Source organism: Hermetia illucens, chromosome 2, assembly GCF_905115235.1.
Source record: "Hermetia illucens chromosome 2, iHerIll2.2.curated.20191125, whole genome shotgun sequence".
Classification (NCBI taxonomy): Eukaryota; Metazoa; Arthropoda; class Insecta; order Diptera; family Stratiomyidae; genus Hermetia; species Hermetia illucens.
Window position 1 is genome coordinate 69,128,351 of NC_051850.1, and position 25,311 is coordinate 69,153,661.

The window sequence follows — 25,311 nt, forward strand, 5'->3', positions numbered from 1 at the left end:
AAAGAACGGGTGGAGAACGACCAGCGCAGAATGTATGGTTCGACGTTAGATACGTTGGACCATCTCATTTCTGGCTGTACTGTAATGGCACCGGTGCAGCACATTACCAGGCATAATGCTGTATGTAAGGTTATCCATCAAACTCTTGCATACAAGCATGGGCTGATCACGGGCACATGTCCCGTCTACCGATATGAGCCGCAAGCAGTACTTGATAGTTCAGCTTATTGGAACCGGCAAGTTCTGACTGATCGCCATACAACACATAACGAGCCTGACGTTCTATTAGTTGACAAGACGAGTCGCTGTGCGTATATTATATATATTGATGTTGCTTTCCCCCATAATAGCAATATTGAACGGAAATACGTGGAGAAGAAGGTGAACTATGAGCCATTGGCTCGAGATATCAAAGAAATTTGGCATCTCGAGCGGGTGGTTGTAGTTTCCATAATATTGTCAGCTACAGGTATTGTACCTAAATCCCTAACGGCTTCCCTTGATGTCCTGGGACTTCCATACAGTCTGGTTCAAACCATGCAGAAGTACACTATTCTGCATACGTGCTCGATGTTGCGGGGAGTACTCGACGGAATCTCCCATTGATCGACCACCGGCCACTACCACCAGCGCCCCTTTAGTTTTTAAGTAGGTCGGATCATCCGAGCCTTGCTTCGCACTTAATGCTAGTATTAGGTAAAATCCGGCATCTGCCGAGATTGTGATCACTCAGAAGTTATAACATACTATTACTATAATTTTTAGTAATTGGTTACAGAACCCCCCTTAACTTCATCTTAGCACTAGGAATTTTTTAGTAATGTAGGCTTTAACAAACAGCATGATCCTACCAAGTTTGGTGGAAATAGTACTATTGCAAATTCAAGACTGAATGTTGATATTTTCACATAATATATGCATATATTACGTGCTACGTACTAATGGGGACAAATGCACATTCAAATGATATTTTATTATAAAGGAATACACAAAACCTTTCATACCTGAAGCGTTCCAGTTTCGCGACTTGTTTATATTTGATTGTAGTTATAATCATTTTAGCTGAATAGGAAAGCAAACTTTAAATATTTTTTATTTTTTTTCCTCCTTGGTCAACTTTTTTATCGAATTTCGCTTCTCGGGAGCACAATATGGTCCACGTCTCACTTTTTCAAACAAGAAATTCGATTTTATTTCATCTACTATCAATTATCAAACTTACTGTTTTAGATGCAAACTCGGTCTATATAACGACAAACAATAGTAAAACGATGTAAAGAAACTCCTCACTACTCTAATTTTTACTGCGTGGAATGACCAATTTTTGACCGAACTTTAACAAAAGTTCTGTTATAGTGAGCTGCTGTAAATTATAACCACGTTGACACTTCGATGGAAGTAACGTTTAACAAGAGACATATTCATAAAAAGTATCACACTGCTACTTTTTTACCACCACTGCATGTTTATCAAACGAATTTTAGAGTGGTGTTTATTGGCCATAGAACCAAAATTAGCGGGGGCTAATCGCAGCACACGAGGCCATTACTGAAAGTATTGGTGCCGAATATACAATTCGAGGCTTTTGCTGGAACATTCTATTTCAAATAACCTAAAACCAATATTGACGTCTTCGACAGCACCATCAATCAACACTTCATAGCAAATACACGATTCATAGATTTTTGCCAAATTTTCGCAATTCCCATTGCAGTAATCAATTATCAGATATTGATAGAGCCGTTTTAAGGAATTATATCTATTTGGAGCCCCCAAAAAATGTTTATTCCGAAAATTTGAATTTTTTACACAAAATGACAGGGCGTAGAAGACAAATTTGCTTTTTCAACGAAAAGCATTATCTTAAAAAAAATATTTATAAAAATTCTCTCCATCAATTACTGAATTCATCTATACTTCAGCAGATAATCAAATGAAGAAGTTACAATTAAATTTTCACGTCGACCGGATGAAAACTCTTCGAGTTTTTCTGCTCGCCTATTTCGAAAACGTGGTTTTGAGAAAAACGCATTTGAAGTTTAAAAATGCTATTTTCATAAGAATATGTTTGATAACTTTTTTTTAACTTCACTCTGCTGTCCTAGTGTCATATAATTACCGTTTCACAACCATATTTTTATTATTATTATTCTGTTAGGGGAAAGTCGCACCGCGTCCTTGAAGAACTATTGTGCCCCTTTTAATGGTTATAGTGTACCTATTGATCATAGTATCTCAAGCAGGCCTGTAACCGTTAGGATATTTTGCTCTTCCAGTTCTTTCTTGGCTGTGATATTGCGCCCAGGCTCTTCGCCATATTGCTTTGTGGCTTAAATGTGGCTTCCTTCTTAAACTCTTCCACGGAAACTAATTTTAAAAATATTTGTTGTTATTTTTATACAAGTTCGCTATTGACTATGAATCTATGGATGTTTTGCTGATTTTAAGCCAATACAAAAAAATTCCAAACAGATAAGGGTTATATCTTTTATAGTTTTCCAATCCAATCCAATCGTGTGGTGTATTTGTTATGAACCATCGTCAATCACTTCCGCTCTCGCGCCACGCAGCACTATATGAACAATTGCACACAGCTAATAGGAAATCTAAAATTAGGGACCGATTCGCCTAAATTAGGATATCTTCGAGATACTCAATGATTCCTCGTTTACCGTCAACACTATTTCACACTTGCAGAACTAAGTAAGTACCCAGCTAATGCATTTATTATGTCATTTCAGTGCTTCGCTTTGCCTGCTACACCTAACACCCCGAACAAAGGACAACAGGGCCCCGACGACGGAAATACAACGACCACCGGTGATAACTCGGAAGAGCAAACAGAACTGCAGCCGCTGCATCCGGGAAATGCATCCTTAGATCCCACACGGGTGCCAAGCGCGAACGATGAACAAAAAGCACCGCTGGAAAAGGGGAACGCACAAGCTTCCACGACTGGCCAGCAAATTGTGGAATCTGCACAGCCGAAGCAAAGCTCTGCTACCTGCGGGGAAACGCTGAACGCGAGCTCCATCGTGGATCCTGAGAGTGAGCTGGAGCTGCACAGCTGCGCCGATGAGAGCCGCGCCGGCTTCGAAGAGCGGAAGGTCGATTCATCTCGCGAAGAAGTTGGAAGTTCCGCCGCGGTGGAAGCAGTTGCCGCGAACGAGCCCAGCTCCAGTCACAGGTCGGATGCTGCAGGTGTAACTGCTAGCAGGTATTCGTGCTTTTCTTTTGTACGTTGCTAATTGTAATTTATCTAGTTCGTACGCAAGCGGACCAATTGCCCGTTCCACTGCATTTAACCAATTTACCGCTCGTCGCCAAGAATACTCGACTCGGTGTCCAATGTTCCGCGTCGTCCAGGTTATTAATTCGTGATAAATTATTACAAGACGCGGAGATGGAAGAGTGTCGCAGTGAAAGTGTACCTTATTGTGGTATCTTTTTGTGATATCGTGAATCAAGGGATTAGCAGACGCGGATTAGTGATAAGCTGCCGAGCACCTGAATCGACCGCTTCACCAACTTTCACGGGCACTGAGCGGCTCAGATTCCTCCGTGGCTTACCCCATTTTCCTACCTGTTGTGCATCTGCAGGGGCGATACATGGCCACTTGCATCTGCCGCCGACCTTCAGGATAATTCACAGGTATTGATTGGTATATACAGTTGCAGTCTTCACCTCGCTGAGGGAGTATTTGTTTGCGCCTTGGCCACCACCCCATCCCTACATTTACCCTAGCTGTGTAGCACCGGCTTGACTTCTGCAATAATATTTAAACACAAAAAAGTTGCTTTCACATATTCTCTCCATATACTCGTAGTTTAGGTAGTTCGCTTCGTAGAATCCCGAGATGGTCTTTTCGCAAATCGGAGATATTCCTCATGAATAACTGATGAAGCATAATAAATGGGAGACCAGTTGACTATTGGCCTGGGCTAGAGTGTATCATAACGTTGTTCTCGTATGTACCTGTTGTGTGTTTTGGATCCATTAATTTCCTATTGAATATATGCTAACCTCTTCACCCATCTTGCGAAACACATGTAGGTCCGATAAGGGTGTTTCTAAAGGGTCTTCGTAGAATTCCTTAGTTTCCAAGTGTGTTTTACTGTCTTGCAACTCTTAGAGCTCTGCTCCACAATTAAGCACCCGCTCCAATGGATCCTACTGTTTTAGTGTAATACATAAACGTTAAGGAAATCAGATGGCAGGAGATACCAAGGTGGTAAACAAAGTTACTAAACAAATCCCAAAGGCCGGTGCTAAAAGGTTAAAAGAAAGATATTTCGTTTGGTATTGGGTTAACTTACGTTGCGAAAAGACGTTCAGATCTAACAAGTAAAGATGAGTCCTTGAGCCTCTGTTTGAGTTTATTTCTCAGTGGGTAGCGAAAAGGGAAATTCAATTAAACGCCATTTGTTCGTGTTTGCTTTAAATCAATATTGGCCTGGTAGGTTTTGTCTTTTTCGATCTAATTTATATACTTTACAAAACATCGGGGCCAGATATAAATTAATAATTTAAGCGAGAGTTTTATGAAAAACATGTTATCGGTTATTCCAACATAACAGTTTCAATTTATGGTTGTATAACTATGTGAATAGAATGAGAATTTGAAAACCGGAACTGGTCGATTTAGTTGAAAAGTCTTGTATTTTTTTGGGACGGAGCCTTTTTTGCATGCCCATAGACAAACTCAACGCAATTGCATTGACAAAAATTGTTGTCTCTTTGTTAGCAAAGGTAGCAAATTCAATACATTGTGAAGCTCGTCAGCACCTACTCACTTTTACCCATTTTGAAGGTTTCTTATAGAACAAAACCCTATTGGAATCCATCCAATGCCTGCCTGTATGTCGGTCACACCTGTTTTATGTCGGAATGATCGAACCTATGATCTGTGAGTTGGGGTTTAAGAATACACTCAAAGTCTTCCCCGCTGGTCGTAAAAAGCGACTGAATAGGATATGAATGGCAAAACGCCTCGGATAGGGCCTGAACTCAGACGACGACTTTCGGCTATCGAAAGCGGACTAAGATTGGTTTTTAGAAAGTTCGCACGTTCCACCATAACGGTGTCGAGGATCTCCAGAATGTTCGCTTTCTGCAATACGAGCGAGAATTCCAACGATATAAGTTGGAAATTCTGGACCTAAGCGAAGTAAGATGGCGGAACTCTGGAGAATACTCCTCTCCCGCTTGCGGCAATGTACTTTAGCCTCTAAAGGTAACATTGTGATGGTCTTGGGAGATCTGAATGCTAAGGACTAAAGTGATAACACCTTGCTCGGATATCTGATGAGGGAGCACGGTCGTGGCGACCGTAACGATAATGGTGCGAGGTTTGTGGATTTCTACAACTTTCACCGCCTCGTCATCGGTGGCACATTGTTCGAGAACAGAACCTATGATAAGGTCAGTTGGATTTCAATTGGCTGACACCGCAAGAGTAAACAGATCGACCACGTCGCGATCAACAGTAGATTTAGGAGTTGGCTTCTGGATGTACGTAACAAGGGGGGGGGGGGGGGCGCTTACATCGGCCTCCAAAGGATCACCATCTGTTGATCGCTACTCTTCACATTGTTATGTGCTGTGTGTAAATTCAACATCGACCACTTATATGGTCCAGCTGTCACTTGGCAATCGGAGTACCATCTGCTGTTCAAGCTGCCCATGAAGGCACTATTGACCGTTGCTAGCGATGGTAAGCGTGACGCGCTCGAACTGCGAGACTGAGCGAAATCCCGGGAAATTCAATGTAATTTACGCCAGGACAAAAGGGAATTTGTTATTGCGCCGGTCAGGGAAGCGAAAGATACTGCAGAACCCAATGATTTCAGAAGTCTATACCGCATCAGGTAAGAAATTGCATGTGATCGTAAATCTGTTGATGATCCTATGAATGACGTTAACCGTCGACTCCTCATACACGATGACGACCAACTGAAGAGGTGAAAAGAATACTTCACCACGGTTCTTAATCATATCACATATCACCGGTGAAATTCTGGCCCTTGTAGATAAAATGATTAATTAACGTAACATGCGGTTGCGGACTGTTCCTCCAAGCTAGCGCTCGTTCGGAAATGTTGGGAATGCAAGAAATTTCTCAGAGAGTGGAAGAAGAGGATAGGTGTGAAGATTCTAAAGAAGGGTACTCGTTTTGAATGTTAATGTTAAATTGGAGAGGTAATTGCTTGGTCTTTGTCGTTGCAAAGATTACAAAGCATCAACGAACCACTCGAAAGCTTGATCGTCATCGTACCCAATTCATCTGTCGTCCAAAACTTTCCATTATAAAATAAGTTGCCAGAGTGTTATGTAAAGCTAGCACCTCTGTACATCTTGTAATACTCAATACTGTAAAGGATCACTTTTGAATTATGGCCTTCCGAAATATCACCGCTCATTTCCCTAAACTTTAATAGATCACATTCCGAAAATCTTTTGGCTTCAGTGTTTTAACTTATTTGCTCCAATTTTTAATATCTACCCAAAGTAAGCAACTCAGTTCACACTTTAGTCCTTAACTATGGTAGAATAGTTTGCCACTTGTGATAATGGTAATAGTCGCATCCCAAACATGCTTCCGGTAGAACTTGCATAAACGGACACGCGGGTAAGAAAATCAAGTCTCCTGTCAAAATGTCAGAAATCAAGAGGTGTATTATACGAATAAGCGGAATGTGGAGAATTAAATGGGAAATACATCAACTGTCAACAAAAATGTGCATATATCTTTGCCCGATAAGAAATATATATACGTTGATCGTAGAAAACATAAATCTTAGCTGGATTATTGATTTCCCTATTTGAATTACTGAAAACTTTAGTTTATTTAAATATATATAGTTGTGAGAGAGAGCCAAGTACTCTAATAAGATGGCCGTTTTCAAAATAGTGAGGCGCCGCCACAAAACTAACGATCTGAATGGTCTGATGAAATTTTTGGATTGAGCCGTATAGTCACAGGATTTCAAACAATCTACCTCTCTCCTTAACTAGGAAGATTATTACGATCTGGATCTACAGTCTTGCCTTCGCGATCGATCTGAAATAACTAGCCGCTCCATTAATCGCCACATCTACCTTTTCTCGTAAACATGGTTTTAATGCCCAAAGCAGACTCGCATGCAAACACCCTTAGTTCAACTACACCATGTTCACATTTGAAATGAAGAAAGCTGAAATGGAAAGAAGATAATTGGTTCCTATTAAAATAATTCGGAATGTAAAATACTTACTACCCTTACGAGAACTTTATGTAAAATAAACCATTGAGTAGCCACTTTCCACTCTATTTACCACTAAATACGAGGGACTTAGATAACTAGGTGTGATGGTTAAATACTTTTATGAGCAACAGTGCGAGCAATCTGTACGAACTAACCATGAATACGTTAGTTGATCTAAATGCATTGCGTGCCTGAGATTACTACTCACTTTCAATACCATTCAAGAAACCTGATCCAAACAAGTTCCAAGTAACGCTGCGAAGAAAAGTAACATATTCGAGTGCAAACCAGGAAGCTTGAGGTATTAAGAGCGAAACAAGAACGCCTTGAACCGGAATATGTTCAATTATTTGAAACTTCAAATCATGTCCGATACTACTATGCCGAACCACAACCCCTTTCGAATTACTTTTAAACAGAATGGCTGCGAGGATTTTCCTATATGCTTAGCTCTGGCTAGTGAAAAGGGATCAGCAGATGCATATTGTTCTCGTATTGTTGCGCATTGCAACTGATAGCGGTGTTGCACCCGCAAAGGAAGGAAGTCCGGTGGCACTCAAATTTGTTCATTACCCAGCTGAATGTAAAGACGTCACTTCTTTCTTAGTAACACATAAAAGTGGTGGAACCATAGAGAGTATAAAATTCAGATTGCATTCGGAAAATTGTAGCGTGACAGACATGATTTAGGCTACGAGATTATTTATATATTGACTTCATCCATTTAGGAAAATGCCAATTCGAGCCATATGTGGCCAATTTCATTAAGTAATATCTAATGGAAACCGACCAAGTAAAATAAATTAAATTAAAATTCGAATTGTTTCCTTTCAATTTTATCAAATTTCTTTTTCTGGCAAAATACTACATGCTCATACGGGGCGTTTGAAAACTACTGGGAAAACCGTATGCCAAGTGATTCTTCATGTCATTCTAAGCAAAAAGTACAAAGTATTTTTTTTTCCATTTCTTAACCCTTTAACTGCCACAATTAGCTAAGATTTCTTTATCCTATACAAATTGTTCATCTTCGACTTACACAAGAATTTCCAACATTTCAAGCAGTTCCACCTGCTAGCGCAACTGAAATCGAGGAAGCAATAAGACGAATGAAATCGGGGAAAGCAACAAAATCTGACGACATCGCATCTGGGCTCTGGAATGCGAAGAGCTAGGACCCAACACTGTGGCTCAGTGAATTCTTCATTCGGGTTATTGAAAAAGGTAGAACACCATCTGACTGGCAAGGAAGTGCCACAGTTCCAATATGGAAAAAGGAAGGTAGTCCAGCAGGATGTTCAAATTAGCGTCTGATCCGGCTACTTCCCCATACAATTCTCGAAATCGTTTAAATAACCGTGAATGAAGACGGGTTTGTTAAGAATTACGCAACTACTGGGAATACACGCTGTAGAGTTACTTACGGAGAAACATCGTGAGAAGCATCGCCCTCTTTAGATTGCATTTCTGGACTTAGAGAAAGCGTTTGGCCGTATGCCACAGAAACTCATCTGGTACGCTCTACGACAACACTTAGTGCCAGAAGAACTCATGCGCTGGGTTCAATTGCTCTACCACGATCCGAAAAGTAAAGTTCGAAGTAAGGCGGATGTATCAAAACCCCTTCGTGTTTCTGTTGGTGATTACCAAGGAAGCGCCCTCCCACCACTCCTCTTTGTTCTTATTATGGATACTGTCACACGGGACATCCAACCCTCAAGGCCCTATACACTGCTTTATGAATATTTTCCTAGCGTCTAATAGCACAAATGATCTCCAGCAACTTGTCCAAAAATGCTATCAGCCAATAGAGCTGCGTTATGAAATTGCTTCAGGCATTAGCGCAATCTGGATGAAGTGGTCTCCCACAACAGGTGTTCTTTGTGATCGACGTATCAACAAACGTATCAAGTCTAAAATTAACCGCAATGTTGTACGCCCTGTCGCCCTCTATGGTTTTGAGTGTTGGTCGACTATAAAAGACAATGAACGGCGCTTGTGGTAATGGAGATGAAGATGTTGCGTTGAACTAGTGGCGTAACATGCTTTTATCACATCCGAAATGAAGATATCCGCGATCGATATGGGGTGCAAAAATTGCGTGAGGGACGTCATCGATGGTAGAGAGGTCGAGAATTAATTTGCCAAGATTGATCTGAACATCGAAATCGATATTAAGCGACCACAAGGCTAACCGAAATAATGGTGGTTTGATACACTGGATGGGGATTTGAAAGCCTCCCGATTGCATTCAGATCAGGCTTTTGATAGGACAAAATAGCGAAACCGATCACGACGAGCTGACCTCGCTTGTGAAAGGGACAAAGGCTGAAGAAAAAAAAGAAGAGTCTTATACAAACATTTGTGAGTGAACTCTTAGCTACGATCCTTAGATGTCATAATTTTTGAGTTATTGCGAATTAAGTACTTTAAAGACGGATTTTTTTAAATTAAAATGTGAATTTTTTTGCTCAGAATGACATTAGGAAACGGCATACCGTTTGTCTGTATATATATTTTTCAAGAGCCCTAACATCTTTTTTAGCTTTATTGCATACTTTGTAGTTCTTCAAGGTTAAATTTGTATTCTTGATGCAAAATTTCCTAGAGTCTAAATCTGTGATACAGGATTTTAGCTGCATTTAATTAGGTCTATAAAACGACGATTATTTTCAGAGGTTGATATTGATTATAATATTAGGCCTACAAATAAGTTCTGTCGGTTTTCACAATAGATGGCGTAGCTTGTTTTTTATTCCATTGATCCACATTTCCAAACATTCATCGGAAAGCTACTGTCAATAGGACAAACGTCAGTATAAATTATTTAATTGAAGTGTAAACAACAATACTTTTTTCATCAACGAAAATGGCCAATTTTGTGCCAAATAATGTGTTTTTGCGGGGAGTTCTACTTCATTATTTCAATATGAAGAAAAAAGCAACCGAAAGTCATCGCATTTTGGTGGAAGTTTATGGTGACCATGCTCTATCTGAACGAACGTGTCAGAGCTGGTTTGGACGGTTTAAAAGTGGCAATTTTGACTTGGAAGACGAAGAGCGCGCCGGACGGCCAACCATTTTTGAAGATGAAGAATTAGAGACATTGCTCGATCAAGATCCTTCGCAAATGGAAGAAGAACTTGGAAAAACACTTGGAGTCACTCAGCAAGCCATTTCCAACCGTTTAAAAGCAACGGGAATGATCTGAAAGGTTGGAATATGGGTTCCGTATGAACTGAAGCCAAGAGACGTCGAACGCCGTTTTTTTCACGTGCGAACATCTGCTCCAACGGCAAGAAAGGAAGGGTTTTCTGCATCGAATAGTTACTGGCGATGAAAAGTGGATCCATTACAATAATCCCAAGCGTCGGGCAACGTGGGGATACCCCGCCCATGCCTCATCATCGAAGGCCAAAGCGAATATTCATGGTGAGAAGATCATGCCGTGTATATGGTGGGACCAGCTGGGTGTGGTATACTATGAGCTGCTAAAACCGAACGAAACGGTCACGGGCAAACTCTACCGACGTCAAATGATGCGTTTCAGCCGCGAACTCAAGAAAAAACGGCCGCAATACAAGCAAAGGTATGATAAAGTTATTTTGCAACATGACAATGCTCGTCCACATGTTGCACAGCCCGTTAAAACATATCTAGAAACGTTGAAATGGGAAGTCCTACCCCACCCGCTGTACTCTCCAGACATTGCTCCTTCTGATTACCATTTGTTCCGGTCGATGCAGCATGGCTTGGCTGACCAGCACTTCTCCAATTACGACAAACTCAAACAAGTCGGGAAACCGGAAGCTAGACGCTTCAGGTATGAAAGGTTTTGTGTATTTCTTTTATAAAGAGATTTGGGTGTGCATTTGTCCCATTAGCATGTAGCACGTAAAATATGCATATATTATGTGAAAATAGCCACTTTCAAGTGATATTGACATTCATAGTCTCGAATTTTCAGAGAAGCGACAGCTTTGACCTAGTATTACTTTGTTAGTAATAGTGCGATTTTCACCAAATTTCGCAGGATCATGCTCTATGCTGTAGCCTATATTGCTGATTCTAGGGTGAACCTAAGGGGGGTTTTCCTGTCAATTACTAAAAATTATAGTAATGTACTATTATTAACTTTATTTGAACAGGTATCGGTATGGAGGGTATTTTGGAGCCTAGGCACCATATGGTGACAGCCCCCTGATTTTTCAGATTTTTCGGTTTGGTAGTTTCTGAGAATGGGTTCGTTAAAAAAATGACCACTTTCAACCCCCGCACCCCCCACCTTTTCAACAAATGTCAAAACTAAGACTGGCTTCGAAAAGTACTAATCGAGACCTTTAATTTGATACCCCACATGACTATATTTGATGAAAAAAAAATGTACACCCTCCCTTTCCATGTATGGGGACCCCCCCTTAAATTCGACGTAAAAGGATGTAACTCACTATATGCGTGAGCGTTCACAGTTCCCACCTTTCTACCAAATGCGGTGCCAATTGCTACAACCGTTTCCGAGAAAAATGCGTGTGACGGACAGACAGACAGACAGTAAACCGATTTTAATAAGGTTTTGTTTTACAAACAAAACCTTAAAAATGGCTCGATGAGTGGATAGCGGCCAAGCAGGCCAATTTTTGGCGCGATGGTATCTATGAATTGTCTGAAAGATGGAAGAAAGTTGTGGCTAGCGATGGGCAATACTTTGAACAATGAATATGAATGAATGGCCCTATATAAATATTATACAGGGTGTCACGTTCGTGGTGGTAGAAATCTTTATGGTGGATAGCACCATGCGTTTGAGGAAAATTGTTGCATAGAATGTCCACCCTTCTTTCACCGTTACAGAGCTATGACGTTTTTTCATAAATAGTTTCAAAAAGCTTGATCTGCCAAAAAAAACACAACTTTCCCCTTTCCCAATTATTTAATTCCGGTTTTTATATCACTTTCGGAAATTACATGAAATTTCATACCAAAGGTCACCGTCACTTCAAAGATATAACTGTTCAAACTTTTCAAAATCGAGTTTGCACCTAAACTTCAAACTATAATATTGAAACGGTACTTTGAACGTACAAGCCTGCAAAGTTGGCAAAATCTGCCTCATTATATAAGCTTTGGGATGACATATGAAAAGATGGGCTTAATTATAGGAAATTAACGAATATTACACACAGCCAGACAATAAGGTTTTCTGTAAAACCTTAAAAATGAACATTTGAAAAGTACTAATATAAAAGAATAAAATAAGGAAAATAAAACAAAGCAAAATACCCTTTTCCTTCAGAGCTCTGAAAGGAAAGGTTCTTATGTATACATGTTATGTTTTTCTCAAATTGTACTTGCGCTATTACAAACTAGGAAATCATAAACCTTAAAAAGCACAATGAGTTAGCCGACCAGTGGCGCTATGTGGGTTGAAATGGGTGGTATGTATGTATGTGTACAGCTGTTACGCCCCACCCAGTCTCACATTGTCTGAGTTTGAAGAAGAAGAGTAGAAGCAGAGTGAACAAAGCAATAAGCGAAAATCTGTTAGAGACTTTCACACTTTCGTACATATGACCTTTGTCAGCCCTGCACTGACGCGTTGTATGTCCTGACAAGAAAGTGAAGGCTAAACCCACAGCCATCACCAGCAAATTGTCTTCGAAACATGGAGACAACTACACGGCGGGGAAACAGCAAAACCGAAGGCGAGAAGGACATCTGGTTGGTCTACGAAAGCATTAGTTGGAAATGTGGCTAGGCAAACCTACTAAGGCTGAAAGCCCCACGAAAAAAACCGCCCATGTGGCAAAATGCTTCTCCAAGGCATGTGATGCGCCCATACCAGTAGAAGGCCCAACTACTGGCGGAATAGTGAACCGGACAGTCTTCGATCAGCTTGCCACCGAGTCGGACCAACGGCTTAGAGGAAAATAGTCAGGGTCGATGAGTTGCAAAAAGAGCATGCATGTGAGCAAGCGGGCAAAAATTTCAAACTGGCCAGCCAGCGGCCAAAAAGGAATGCCTGAAAGTGCTCTACTTTGAGGCGGAAGTAAACATCGCCGCTACTCACGGACCCCACCTTCTCGTTAAAAATTATCCAGAAGATATTCCCCCAGCAAGAGGGGAGCATTGACATCTTTCGGTGATCTCTAAATGTCACATAAATCCGGCAGTAACCATAGACGAGCCGTTGAAAATCTACTGCAGAATAGGCGACGACAAAGCTCTGGGCCTGGACGGAATAGTAATGGGACCCTTAAGCTCGCCATGAAATCCAGAACGTACATATTCGGCGAGTTGCTAGAAGCGTGCATGTCCGAGGGGATATTCCCTACGGCATAGAAGCGCCAGAAATGAACTACTTTCGCCTAAGGGTGGTAATCCTCCAGGTGAGCCATCCTTCTATAGATCCATAGATGTCTCCTAGATACTATGGGGAAAATATTAGAGTGAATCATCTATAATAGATTGCTCCCGATTATTGAGAGCCAAGATCGACAGCAGGCTTTTTAGATCGAGGAGTTTCAGATCGACGGCCATGACCAATTCACGGAAACTCTGGACGTGAAAATGGCATTCAATTTGCCCAATTGGAGCCATATACATAAGTCCTTGCCAATGACCTATATCGCTGCCCATATGGATAGCTACTTACGAGAACCGACACTCTGGTATGATATCGATGATGCTTTGCAACCGATATCACATCTGCGGCCTGTTTCGTAAAGTTCTAATCAAGACTATATTCGAAGAAAAAACTGTTCACCCCTCTTTATTTGTATTGGAAACCTATAAAAAACTAATGATTATAAATGACATGACAAAACCCAGTGTTTTGAAAAGGCTGCTTTACCCCAGCCCTGGAAGCAGCGTGACCAAAATTGGTTGGTACTTTTCCCCAAAGCAGGGGTGCTCAGCGCGAAAAATTTGCAAAATAATTTCTCTCCAATTAGTTGGGTCTGTCATCAAATTGAATCAAAGTCCCGCAATCCAAAATCAAAATCATTAAAATTTATCTTTTTCAAGAGCTCCTAGTGAACAAGAAAAAAGCTATTTTCAAGAACTCCACCTGATAAAATCTAAGCAATTTGGATAAAATTATTCAATATTCACTTGCCTTATTAGCAAGGTTTAACTACCAACAATCAGGCATCTGGGATCTTTTCCCCTATTACCTGTAATTCAAAAAATGTTTTGTAATCTAACTTGCTGAAATATTCCGGTTCACAATGTTGTGTTCCAAATTCAAATTAAGTGACAAAAAAGCCAACCGAATTTGGCAATGAGAGTGCAGGTAAGTAATCGAAAGCAATAAACTATCAGTTGGAGCACGATACCATCTTAGTGTTCGGAAAGCTACTTTACAAGAAATGCGAAGTGTATGCCGGCTTTATCTTCGACTAGATTTCAGGGTCAGCTTGGAAGTGACCAAATCGCTGCAGCCCACTCACTACAAATAAGCCAACGCTTATTCACTCTAGCTGGTTTGTTGATTTCTAGGCGCTTGGCATGCAGATTGATCAATTTCGGTAAAAGTTGAATACGCTTTGTTGCCATTGTTGCCAATACAAGCAAAGAAGTCTTTTAGTTTTGCGTGAATGTTACATTATTCCATATATTTGTTAGAGCAACGATCAGCAACGCCTTTACCCTCTTTTGTTTTTTGCTCTACAGTTAGCATTTGGCACGCATTGTCACATACAAATCCGGGTGATTACATATGTTTATATGAGTACAGGTACATATTTCAATTGAATTCGACAATGATCAGCTATTTGTCTTTCAATTTCGTTTTTAAAGCATTCGAACTCACATCGAAACTGAGTATTTGAAATTAATTCTTAACCTAAGAAGACTACATAAAGAAGGAGCAAATCGAGTTTCTAGGCGGCACGGAATGACATTACATATACGCGGGTTAGGTACAAGGTTTTCTCGTGTTTGTTTCCCTATCCAATGCATCACATACACGACACCTACAGCATCAAAAAGATGCGCAAGTGGTTGGAGGAAGTCGCTCACGTGCAATGTCTTTCTTCCATCATACAAGTTGAAGCAATGCGCCGGGGGACGAATTTCCTGTATACAGTCTTGTTACCTTAATCATATATCATGAAAGTCCGTCGGCAGGAAAATAAACGTCCAGGAAGTTTGCTTCCCCTAAAGTTTCAAAGTTCAATGAATTTAATTCCGATATTTTTGCCGATGATAAACTACAGACTGAATAAATTGTTTTCAAAATTTTTGGCAGATAGTCCGCTGATAACGACGTTGGATATAATAGAACCTAAACGTATTTTTACAAATAAATTTTATTTTTGCAAATGAGTAGTTATTTCGCGCCGAGTACTTATTATTGGAGCCCACAAAAAAATGTTTTCTGTAAACACATTTTCACAAGTAATATACCAATCGATTGAGCAACTCCTCAGGAGTAAAGAAAAAAATTTATTATTGGCAATTTTTTACAAATTCGCTTTGCTTAAAAACAATTATTAAAAAATATTCTTTTCATCAATTGTTAGAATCATGTGTACTTCATTAGATAGTCGAATGAAGAAGTTACAATACAAAACTCTGAACGTCCAGACATGCAGTGAGTGATATCCTTCTACATTGAGATTAAGGGGCATAGAAAACGGGGGTATAACATTTTTTTCACCGAATATAGTCATCTTGGGTATCAAATGAAAGGCCTTGATTAGTAGTTTTGACATTTGTTAGAAAGGCGGGGAGTGGCAGGGGTCGAAAGTGATGATTTCTTTAACGGATCCACTCTCAGAAACTACCCACCCGAAAAATCTGAAAAAAATCATGAAACTGCCCCCGTATGGTCTCCAACCCTCAAAATACTATCCATATCGATATCTGCTCAAATTAAGTCAATAATAGTATATTACCATATTTTTGGGAAAAGTATAAAATATAATATGAAGCATATTATCCCCAAGTTTGATCGAAATCATACCATTACTAACAAAGTTGCAGTAGCTCCAAGTTGACCTTATCGTGCAAATTTACTACAACTAAATATCAATATTACACTAAAGTGAATAGTCTGACATGCTAAATGCATATACATAACGGACAACGTACGAATGGGATAGTTCTGCACTCAAATATACTGACAGAAGAAGCAAACAAAACCTTTCATACCTGAAGCGCCGAGCTCCCGGTTTCCGGACTTGTTATATCTCATAAAAAGGACTGATAATTGTTGCAGTCGGCTGTTTGCTTGGTTGGAAATGGGAGGAGTGCCGAGATCCGAAGGGAGCAATTACTTCAACGACTCGTTTTCTTATTAACAAAGTTATAGTAGGTCAAAGTTGCCTTTTTCACGTCAAATTACTACTCTCTAAGAGATAAAATGTCGATCTACATCCGGTGTATTCAACATATGTACACTACGAGCTATGAATAAATGGATCCATCGTGCACTAAAATAATCTTACATTTAAAACCAAAAAAAAATCCTTCATACCTGAAGCACCGGACTTCAGGTTTCTAACTTGTTTTCTTATTAAAAGTAATTTGTACTTTTCAGGTACCAATTTTTTATAGGGGTGCCTAACACTTTTGGCCAATCTGTATGTCCGTACAGAGTTAACGCGCTGTACCCCACCATATACATATATCTACGCACGTAGTAACCGATAATGTCCCATGTTTGTTGATCGTGAAGTAGCATTCGGCCTTGCTTGTGGAACGTTTTCTAAAATTTATTCGCGGGGGGATATTTTAGTGGATATTCCACTTGACCTTGATGAGCTCACATAGTTCATTCATGTGTGCTCCCAGCGAAAGAAACCCTGTTGAAATTTGTTGGAAAGCTGGGGAGTGCGGGGAGTTCAAAGTGATCATTTCTTTAACGGACCCATTCTCAGAAACTACCCAACCCAAAAATCTGAAAAAAATCAAGATACCCTCCATACCAATACCTCTTCAAATAAAGTCAATAATAGTACGTTACTATATTGTTCAGTAATTGGCAGGAAAACCATCCTGAAGTTAACCCTAGAATCACGAGATTTTGCAGCAATGTAGGCTAGAGTATGATCCTACCAAATTTGGTGAAAATCGCACTATTACTAACAAAGTTATAATAGGTCACCGCTGCTCCCAGGACAAAGGTGAGGCAGCGTCTGACAAGTTGCATCTGCCCTGGGCGAAACCGTTTGTCCTAGATTTTTTGAATGCTTGGGTGCCATGCCCCAAACGAGGGATCCGTGGACCAAAAAGCCGTGAGAGTAAGTTGCTCTCCATTTGGTCCGGTCCAACAGCAAGTGGTTCTGGACTTAGGATCCCTCACTTATCCTAAACAATCATTTAACTTTAGCCTAGCTTAGGCTCAAACTATTAGCGGTTTCAATTGGATATAATTCGACCCTTGGCGTGTTTTTATATATATAACTGGAGCGTTTTCCATCTGATGCCACTCACGGTCACGCTGCTCCCAGGGCATAGGTGAGGCAGCGTCTGACGAGTTGCCTCTGCCCTGGACGAAACCGTTTGTCCTAGATAATATTGAAATTGAAATGAAAATTCGAGTTTGATTAGTTTTTAATTAGAATCCGTTCATTTTTCTTGTTTGGTATTTTCTTTGTATCGTCTCATACGTGTTTAGATGCGGCTTCTTGAAATTTCTCTCTTTTAAAGCAACTTTATGCAGTGTGCAAACAGGATTACATGGGCATGACTCATATAAAAGTACCATTTAGTATTTTGTTGTCACATTTTTTGGTACCACATTTTTTAAGCTTTTCGCAACACTGATCCAGGGACTATCCGTGTTCCCTTCCGAGTCCCGCGACGAATTTAGACCGCCTAGGGGTAACGTTGCACTCGGTGGTGACCTTCCTAGCTGTGAGCTCTTCCGAAAAGAATTCAGTGTGGATCTCATTTTCACTCCAATTTCTTCATGTAGCATTAGATGTCAAAGTAGCCAAGTCTCACACTACTAGGGCAGTGCGGTCGCTGGATTTCGACGGCGAGGAGTCCACTTGCCCACTCCTAAAAACCGCCGGTACTGGGTTTCCGAAGCTCTATATACATATATATATCCTTCCGGATTAAATAGGTACTACTAGGAAACTTTATTAACGTAACCATATATCGGTCTCGAATAATTGATACTGAAATACAAAAAAACTAAAAAGAAGCGAAAAAGGAAAAATTAAAATGTTCCCATGCGTCCTGCTGTTATCGGAATATAGACTCGAACCACTATCTCGTTGGCATGGTGCTCCGAGCTCGAATAACAATACCACTTAGAATCCCCTCTGACAATCAGGTGAGAGTTAACAATGAAGCCATCCACAACACAACCCTCCGCGAACCTATAACAGGAACTGGAAATGAGGCATCAACAAATGATCTTCACAACCACCTGAAGCACGTTATCATGGATATGCCCACAAACATACTTGGCCCCAGCCGCAAAATTAGTCGAAACGGCTGGTTTGACGATGAATGTAAGCTAGCAACGGAACGGAAGAATGCTGCATACGGAGTAATGTTGCATTCTCAAAGAACGCGGGCACGCGCAGAGACTTATCACGAACTCCGTCGCACGGAGAAACGACTTCACAGACGGAAAAAGGAAGCCTGGGACAACCAACAAGTCTGTGAACTAGAAAAGTACAGGGAGCAACCGCACCAGGTGCAGAAGTTTTACCAACAACTCAACAGGATGAAGCCTTATACACCTCGATGCTCATCCTGCCGAGATAAAGAGGGAAATCTGATTTCCGACAGAATGGGCATATTGGAGCGATGGGTTGAGTACTTTGACGAGCTACTGTACAACCGGAACATCGGCGAGTTGGAGCCGATGGAATTACAGCCGAATTGGTTAAATACAGAGGCGACCAGTTACACCAAGTGGTTTATCAACTTGTGCTCAAGGTATGGGACAGCGAATCAATGCCTGACGATTGGCAAAGAGGCATTATCTGTCTCATACATAAAAAGGGAGATATCACACAGTGCAGCAATTATAGAGGTATCACGTTGCTGAGTACTATCTATAAGATATTCTCCTCTATCTTGCTAGGCCGGAGAGCCCCATACGCCCAGAACATCATTGGCCCATACCAAAGAGGCTTCACTCCAGGGAAATCAGCAACAGATCAGATTTTCTCTCTGCGACAAGCGATGGAAATACTGTTGAAATATGGACATCAGTTGCACCATCTTTTCATCGGCTTTAAAGCCACCTATGATAGCATAGCCAGGGTAAAACTATACACGGCCATGAGAGAATTCAGTATCTCGACGAAATTAATAAGACTGACTAGGCTGACCCTGCCCAATGTTCGAGGCCAGATAAAAGCAGCAGGATCACTCTCAAGACCATTCGACATCAACAACGGTCTACGACAAGGGGATTATCATGCGTCCTCTTTAACCTACCCCTCGAGAAAGTGATCCGTGATGCTGATGTAAATGCAAGAGGTACGATCCTCTTTAAGTCCACACAACTACTGGCCTATGCTGACGATATCGACATCATGAGAAGAACCACCCGAGATGTACAAACTGCCTTCCTCCAGATTGGCCAGGCGGCCACTGAGGCGAGATCTTGAGCTGCACATCGATGAAGGCAAGACAAAATATATGGTGGCAATGTCAGCACCAAAGACCAACCAATCAACAACATCGAACCGCACTGGTCAAATAGGAAGAATAAAGATAGGAGAATTCAACTTTGAGACCGTTGACAATTTCTCCTATCTAGGGTCGAAAATCACAAGCGATAACAGCTACGATGATGAAATCCGCGCACGGTCGTTGTCAGCCAACAGAGTATATTTCAACTTACAAAAACTGTTCCGCTCGAAACGTCTCACCATAGGGTCAAAGCTCTTACTTTACAAGACAGTGATCTTGCCAGTCCACATGTATTCCTCGGAAACTTGGGTCTTACTAAGAAAAATTGCGAACTCTTGGCCGCGTTCGAGAGAAGAATCCTCCGAAGAATTTTTGGCCCCCTACATGAGGATGGACGATTCCGTAGCCTACACAATGACGAAATCTATGAACGATACCATGACCGTCCGGTTGTGGATAAAATCCGGCTAAATAGGTTACGGTGGGCGGGTCACTTAATCCGTATGGAGGATGATCCCACCCGGAAAGTCTATAAGGGCAATATCTATGTTAGAAAAAGAAGACGAGGCAGACCCTGCCCAAGATGGAACGATGGCGTAGGCCAGGACGTCAGACAGCTTTTAGGGATATCGTATTGGTGGACCTCGGCGCAAAACTGGGATATTTGGAGTTCCTTATTAAGGCAGGCCTAGACCGGATACCGGTTGTTGATGATGATGACGCGCCCGTTCATAAGTGCGCTTTATGTGATGATGACGTCTTACCTACGGTCTAGATTTCGTATAGGAACACCATTGTATATTTTTCTAGATTTTTCGGTTATTATGTTCCACTCAGTGTCAGAAATTATATCAGTTTCGAAAAATACTAATCTCTGATGATTTGATATTCTGTAAAAAAAATGTTGTATCCCCCTTTCTTATGTATAAGGAGCCTTCCCCGTCCTATGTCAACGGTTTTATAGACCATATATTCTCACTAAATTTCGTAACGATAGCTTCAGTCGTTTCAGAGAGGCAGATGTTGAACCGATTTTAATAAGGTTTTGTTTGACACAGAAACTTAAACAAGCCGGGAAACCGGAAGCTAGACGCTTCTGGTATGATCGATTTTGTGTATTTCTTTTATAAAGAGATTTGAGTGTGCATTTATCCCCCCTCCCCCCAGCCCCCCCCCCCCCCCCCCCAAATTTAATAAAGAATATCCACTTTCAAGTGATATTGCAATTCAAAGTCTTGAATTTGCACAGAAGCGACAGCTTTGAGCTATAATAACTTTGTATCGTACTATTAGGTTTTCACCAAATCTAGTAGGATCACCAGAGGACAGTATAGCCTACATTGCTGCAAAATTTCGTCATTCTTGGAGGAACTTAAGGGAGATTTTCCTGCCCCCACCTTTCCAACAAATGTCCAAACTAAGACCGGCTTCAAAAGTACTAACCGAGACCTTTAATTTAATTCTCCACATCACTATATTTGATGAAAGAAAAATTTACACCTCCATTTTGCATGTATTTCCCTTAAATTCGACGTGAAAGGATGTAACTCACTGTATGCGTGAGCGTTCACAGTTCCCATCTTTCTACCAAATTTGGTGTTAATCGCTACAACCGTCTCCAAGAAAAATGCGTGTGACGGACAGACAGACAAAACCCTAAAAACGTAATTTTGCTAAAGGCAATTCCACATTCTTGCACTTTAATGTGCGTGGTCCCATTAATACGAAATAGAGGTAAATGCATTTTATCATTTTCGGTAAGATAATAAAAGCTTGATTTGACCCTGTTAATGGGGCGGGCAACAGGGGTCGGAGCTGTATGGCAGCAGAAACAACGCTAGGATCCTGAATTTGGTGTCGGTTTCTTCTAGGATGTTGATTGGCATCAACACTTTCACATTTACATATTTCTTACTTCTTATATTCATTTCTCACGAAACGCACATAGGATCTTCTAAGATTCATTGCTTAATTTTCAATTTCGGCGTAATTCGCAAATTGTCAGAAAACTTTAATGAAACGACGTTTATTTTACCAATTACTTATGTACATATATTAATTCTACTGTTTTGATCAACCATCAAACGTTAAGGCCCCTGGATATGTACATTATAGGTTGCATAATTTTTTTTTGTTAGTATGAATGAATGAATGAAATAACATATCTTATTCTCGATTTATTAGTTAATAATTTGAAATGAATAAAAGAAATTCAGTTTAGCATCGTTTTTAGATCAGTTCATTCTTGCATTTGAGTCTACTTTTATTGATGCTTTTGGCGATAGTGACTATATGCAACCTCGAAAATGCAAAAAAAAACAGCTAACATAGTTTACTGTTTTTTTCCAGCATAATATCAATATGCGTTACAATTAATGAGTAAGCTATAAAAAATTTGAATCCACATAACACAAAAATAAATCCATGTATATATAATCGACTGGATTGCAAAACAGATATTTCAGTACTTTCACATGCAGATACTTATCATGTTTATGTCCAATAAGCGTAGTTCGTAGAATCATTGTTTTGCAATGAATGAATCGCTAGACACTTTTGATGAAGCTAATGAAATGATTTTCTGGCCTATGCCGTTACTGAAGCAATAATATCCGTAGATTGTGATTGGTCTCATTACCTCTCGTGAAGAAAACTGGTTTCCACCTCAGATGGCGTTAGCAACAGCTGTCGCATCCGAATGAATCTTTGTCAACTGATTCTGGTCATCTACCTGTCCTCACCAAATATGTACTTGAAACCAAATTTGTAGGCAACTTACGAGTAAATTCCAGCTTCAACCCACAGATTTTGTATCCATACGTTCGATTACGCATGTATGAATACATGTTCGAATTGATCTTTTCATTATGGAAACTTGAAACCAATCTGATGCTGAATAGCAAATGGTTTACTTGAATCAGTGGTCTAATTGAAGTACGTGAACAGTATGTGGGCCGACTGGTCAATGTGCATCAAAATGCCATAGATGTAAATTACTCCCCTATCAATGTTAGTTAGTAATTATACAGTTATTTAGTCAATAAATAAATAAATGCACAATTAAAAAAACTATGGATTTATTAGAGAAAGAATGAAGGTTACTACTACTACTATAACTATCCTGATTAGGTAGTTTCCTTAAATCTTGATGTCATAGCATAGTCCTTGAAAGGCGTCTATACTGCAAAACCTGCTTTACTCCCTAATAAACAAGCTGGAAACCGAAAACTAGATGTTTCGAATATGAAAGGCTTTGTGTTTTTTGTATGTGAGGTACGACTGCTCCAGCTAAAAAATTGACTTAATGACAATTTACACGAAGAGTTCCTCCTGGAAAGTTCTTTATCGGGAATAATCTTCCTGTGTTATCTGCTTGCTCAAAGGCAGTTGAGGAGCCTACAAAGATTTAAAAAAATAACAACGCAAAAGAAGAGAGAGACTGAACTCCTTCTGAGGGGGGTGTTCTTTTAAATCATTTCTTCCAAATACCTTCAGGCAAAATCGTCCAGCGCATCTAAATAAGACGATATTGCAGAACGTGTATCGGCATATGCAATGTTTTTGATTAAAGATGTAACATACCTGAAATTATGTTGAAGCACTCCATCCTGCTCCTTCTATTAAGTAACATATTTTGCAATAAATCGACCGGAACATCCCGCAAAAAAAAGTTCACATTCTCCACCTGTCAATCGGTTTGGGAGAGTATAATTTTCTGTAAGTTGTTCCCCAATAACTTGTGCTCAAGCCTTCAAATTCCATCGATTTTGATAATAAGCTTCTCCATTATATCCACCCTAATTTTTCTAATTGGCTTTTGCACCCAATCGCAAAAATCGACTCCACTTTGCTTGAAATGGTATGAATACACTTTCTTATGTTTTATGTTGAGATTGTTTCCGAGTTGTCCTTGTTTCAGTTTACCATAATTTTAGTAAATTACAATAACAGTTAGAATGGCAGCCGAATTTAATTGAGTAATTTTTCGATTCCCTTGTAATTAAAACCCAATTACACTCAAATGTTAATGGTATCTTCCAATGAATCAACGCTAACAAATATCAATGACATCCATTAACTAGCAGTTATGAAATGTTTTTAGCTATTTTATGTTTTTGAGTTCAGATACAGCCCAACCTCTCGAAGCCAAACTATTCTCGCATTTGAATTTTCTGGCCTTCCATTGTCATCAGTTTTTGATGTTTCTTTTGTAAAACAGTGGTGTGATGTGAGGTATCAGATGAAAGGTCTCGATTTGTTTGTTGATGAGGCTGGGAGTGCGGCGTCGCAAGTGGCCATTTCTTCGACGGACCCTTTCTCAGAAACTCTCCAACTGAAAAATCTGAAAAAAATGTGAAGCTGTCTCTATACAGTGTCTAGGCCTCAAAATACTCTCCATACCGATATCTACCCAAACTAAGTCAATAATAGAACAGTGCTCTATTTTTGGGGAAATTGAGTAGAAACCCCCTTAAGTTTATCCTAAAGTTATACATTTTTTTTAACAATATAGACTATAGTATGAAGCATCCTCAAGTTTGATCAAAATCATACTATAAAGTTACATTAGGTTAAAGTTGTCTTCTCCGTGTAAATTTACTGCAAGGCAAAATACTAAATATCAACATCACACTAAAGCGAGTAGTTTGACATACTAAATATACATATACACTACGGGCTGCTTACAAATGCGATAGATCTGCACTCAAATATACTTACACAAGAAACAAACAAAACCTGAGCTTCCGGTCTCCGACCTGTTCTATGTAAAATTCAACCTCTAAGTCGAATTTCTCCATGCGGAAAATTCCTCCTCCTGGGAGCATATCTTGTAACTTTGGGGAAATATTTCATACAGTCTAATTTCTTTGAGTCTAAATCCAAGCGTCGATCCCACGGTGTAAATCACAAATCTTTTTATATTCGTGTGTGTACGTGTCTATCTATTCGAACCGGGGGCATAGAAATGTCATTGAAAACAAGTCAGAAACCGGAAGCTCGGTGCTCCAGGTATGAAAGGATTTGTTGATTTTTGATGTAAGAATATTTCAGCACGCGATGGTTTCATTTATGTATAGCTCGTAGTGTATATACGTTGAATACACCCGATATTCAATTCGATGTGGTACTGCCATTTTATCTCATAGAGAGTAGTAGTTTGACGCAAAAGAGACAACTTTGAGAAGGTTTCGAAATGCTATTTCTAATAAAATTATTAAAGGGGAAGGATCATGCAGAAGCCAAACAATTGATAAAACCGTTTTCAAATAGTTGAGAGGAATCTTCCTATAGGATGAACAATGTTGGAGGAAGTGCTTACCGAACTACACTTTAGTGCTAAAAGGAGATAAATGTTTCATCCGAAAGCATAGCAAATAAAGGCTGATTATGTTAATTGGAGGCAACACGCCTGACCAAGCAATTTGAAGACTTCAATAATACGGAGAAATAACAGGTCTC

The 25,311-nt window shown here is 40.1% G+C and overlaps 1 protein-coding gene across 3 annotated transcripts in view; it reads left to right on the top strand.

Moving 5' to 3' along the window:
- The window catches only part of LOC119647432, a 281,759-nt gene that overhangs the window by 105,138 nt on the left and 151,310 nt on the right, over positions 1–25,311 (top strand). For all 3 annotated transcript variants that reach the window (XM_038048343.1, XM_038048340.1, XM_038048341.1), the window contains exon 4: positions 2,742–3,217. In XM_038048343.1, the coding sequence (XP_037904271.1) occupies positions 2,742–3,217 (476 nt within the window). The remainder of the gene's footprint in view (positions 1–2,741; positions 3,218–25,311) is intronic.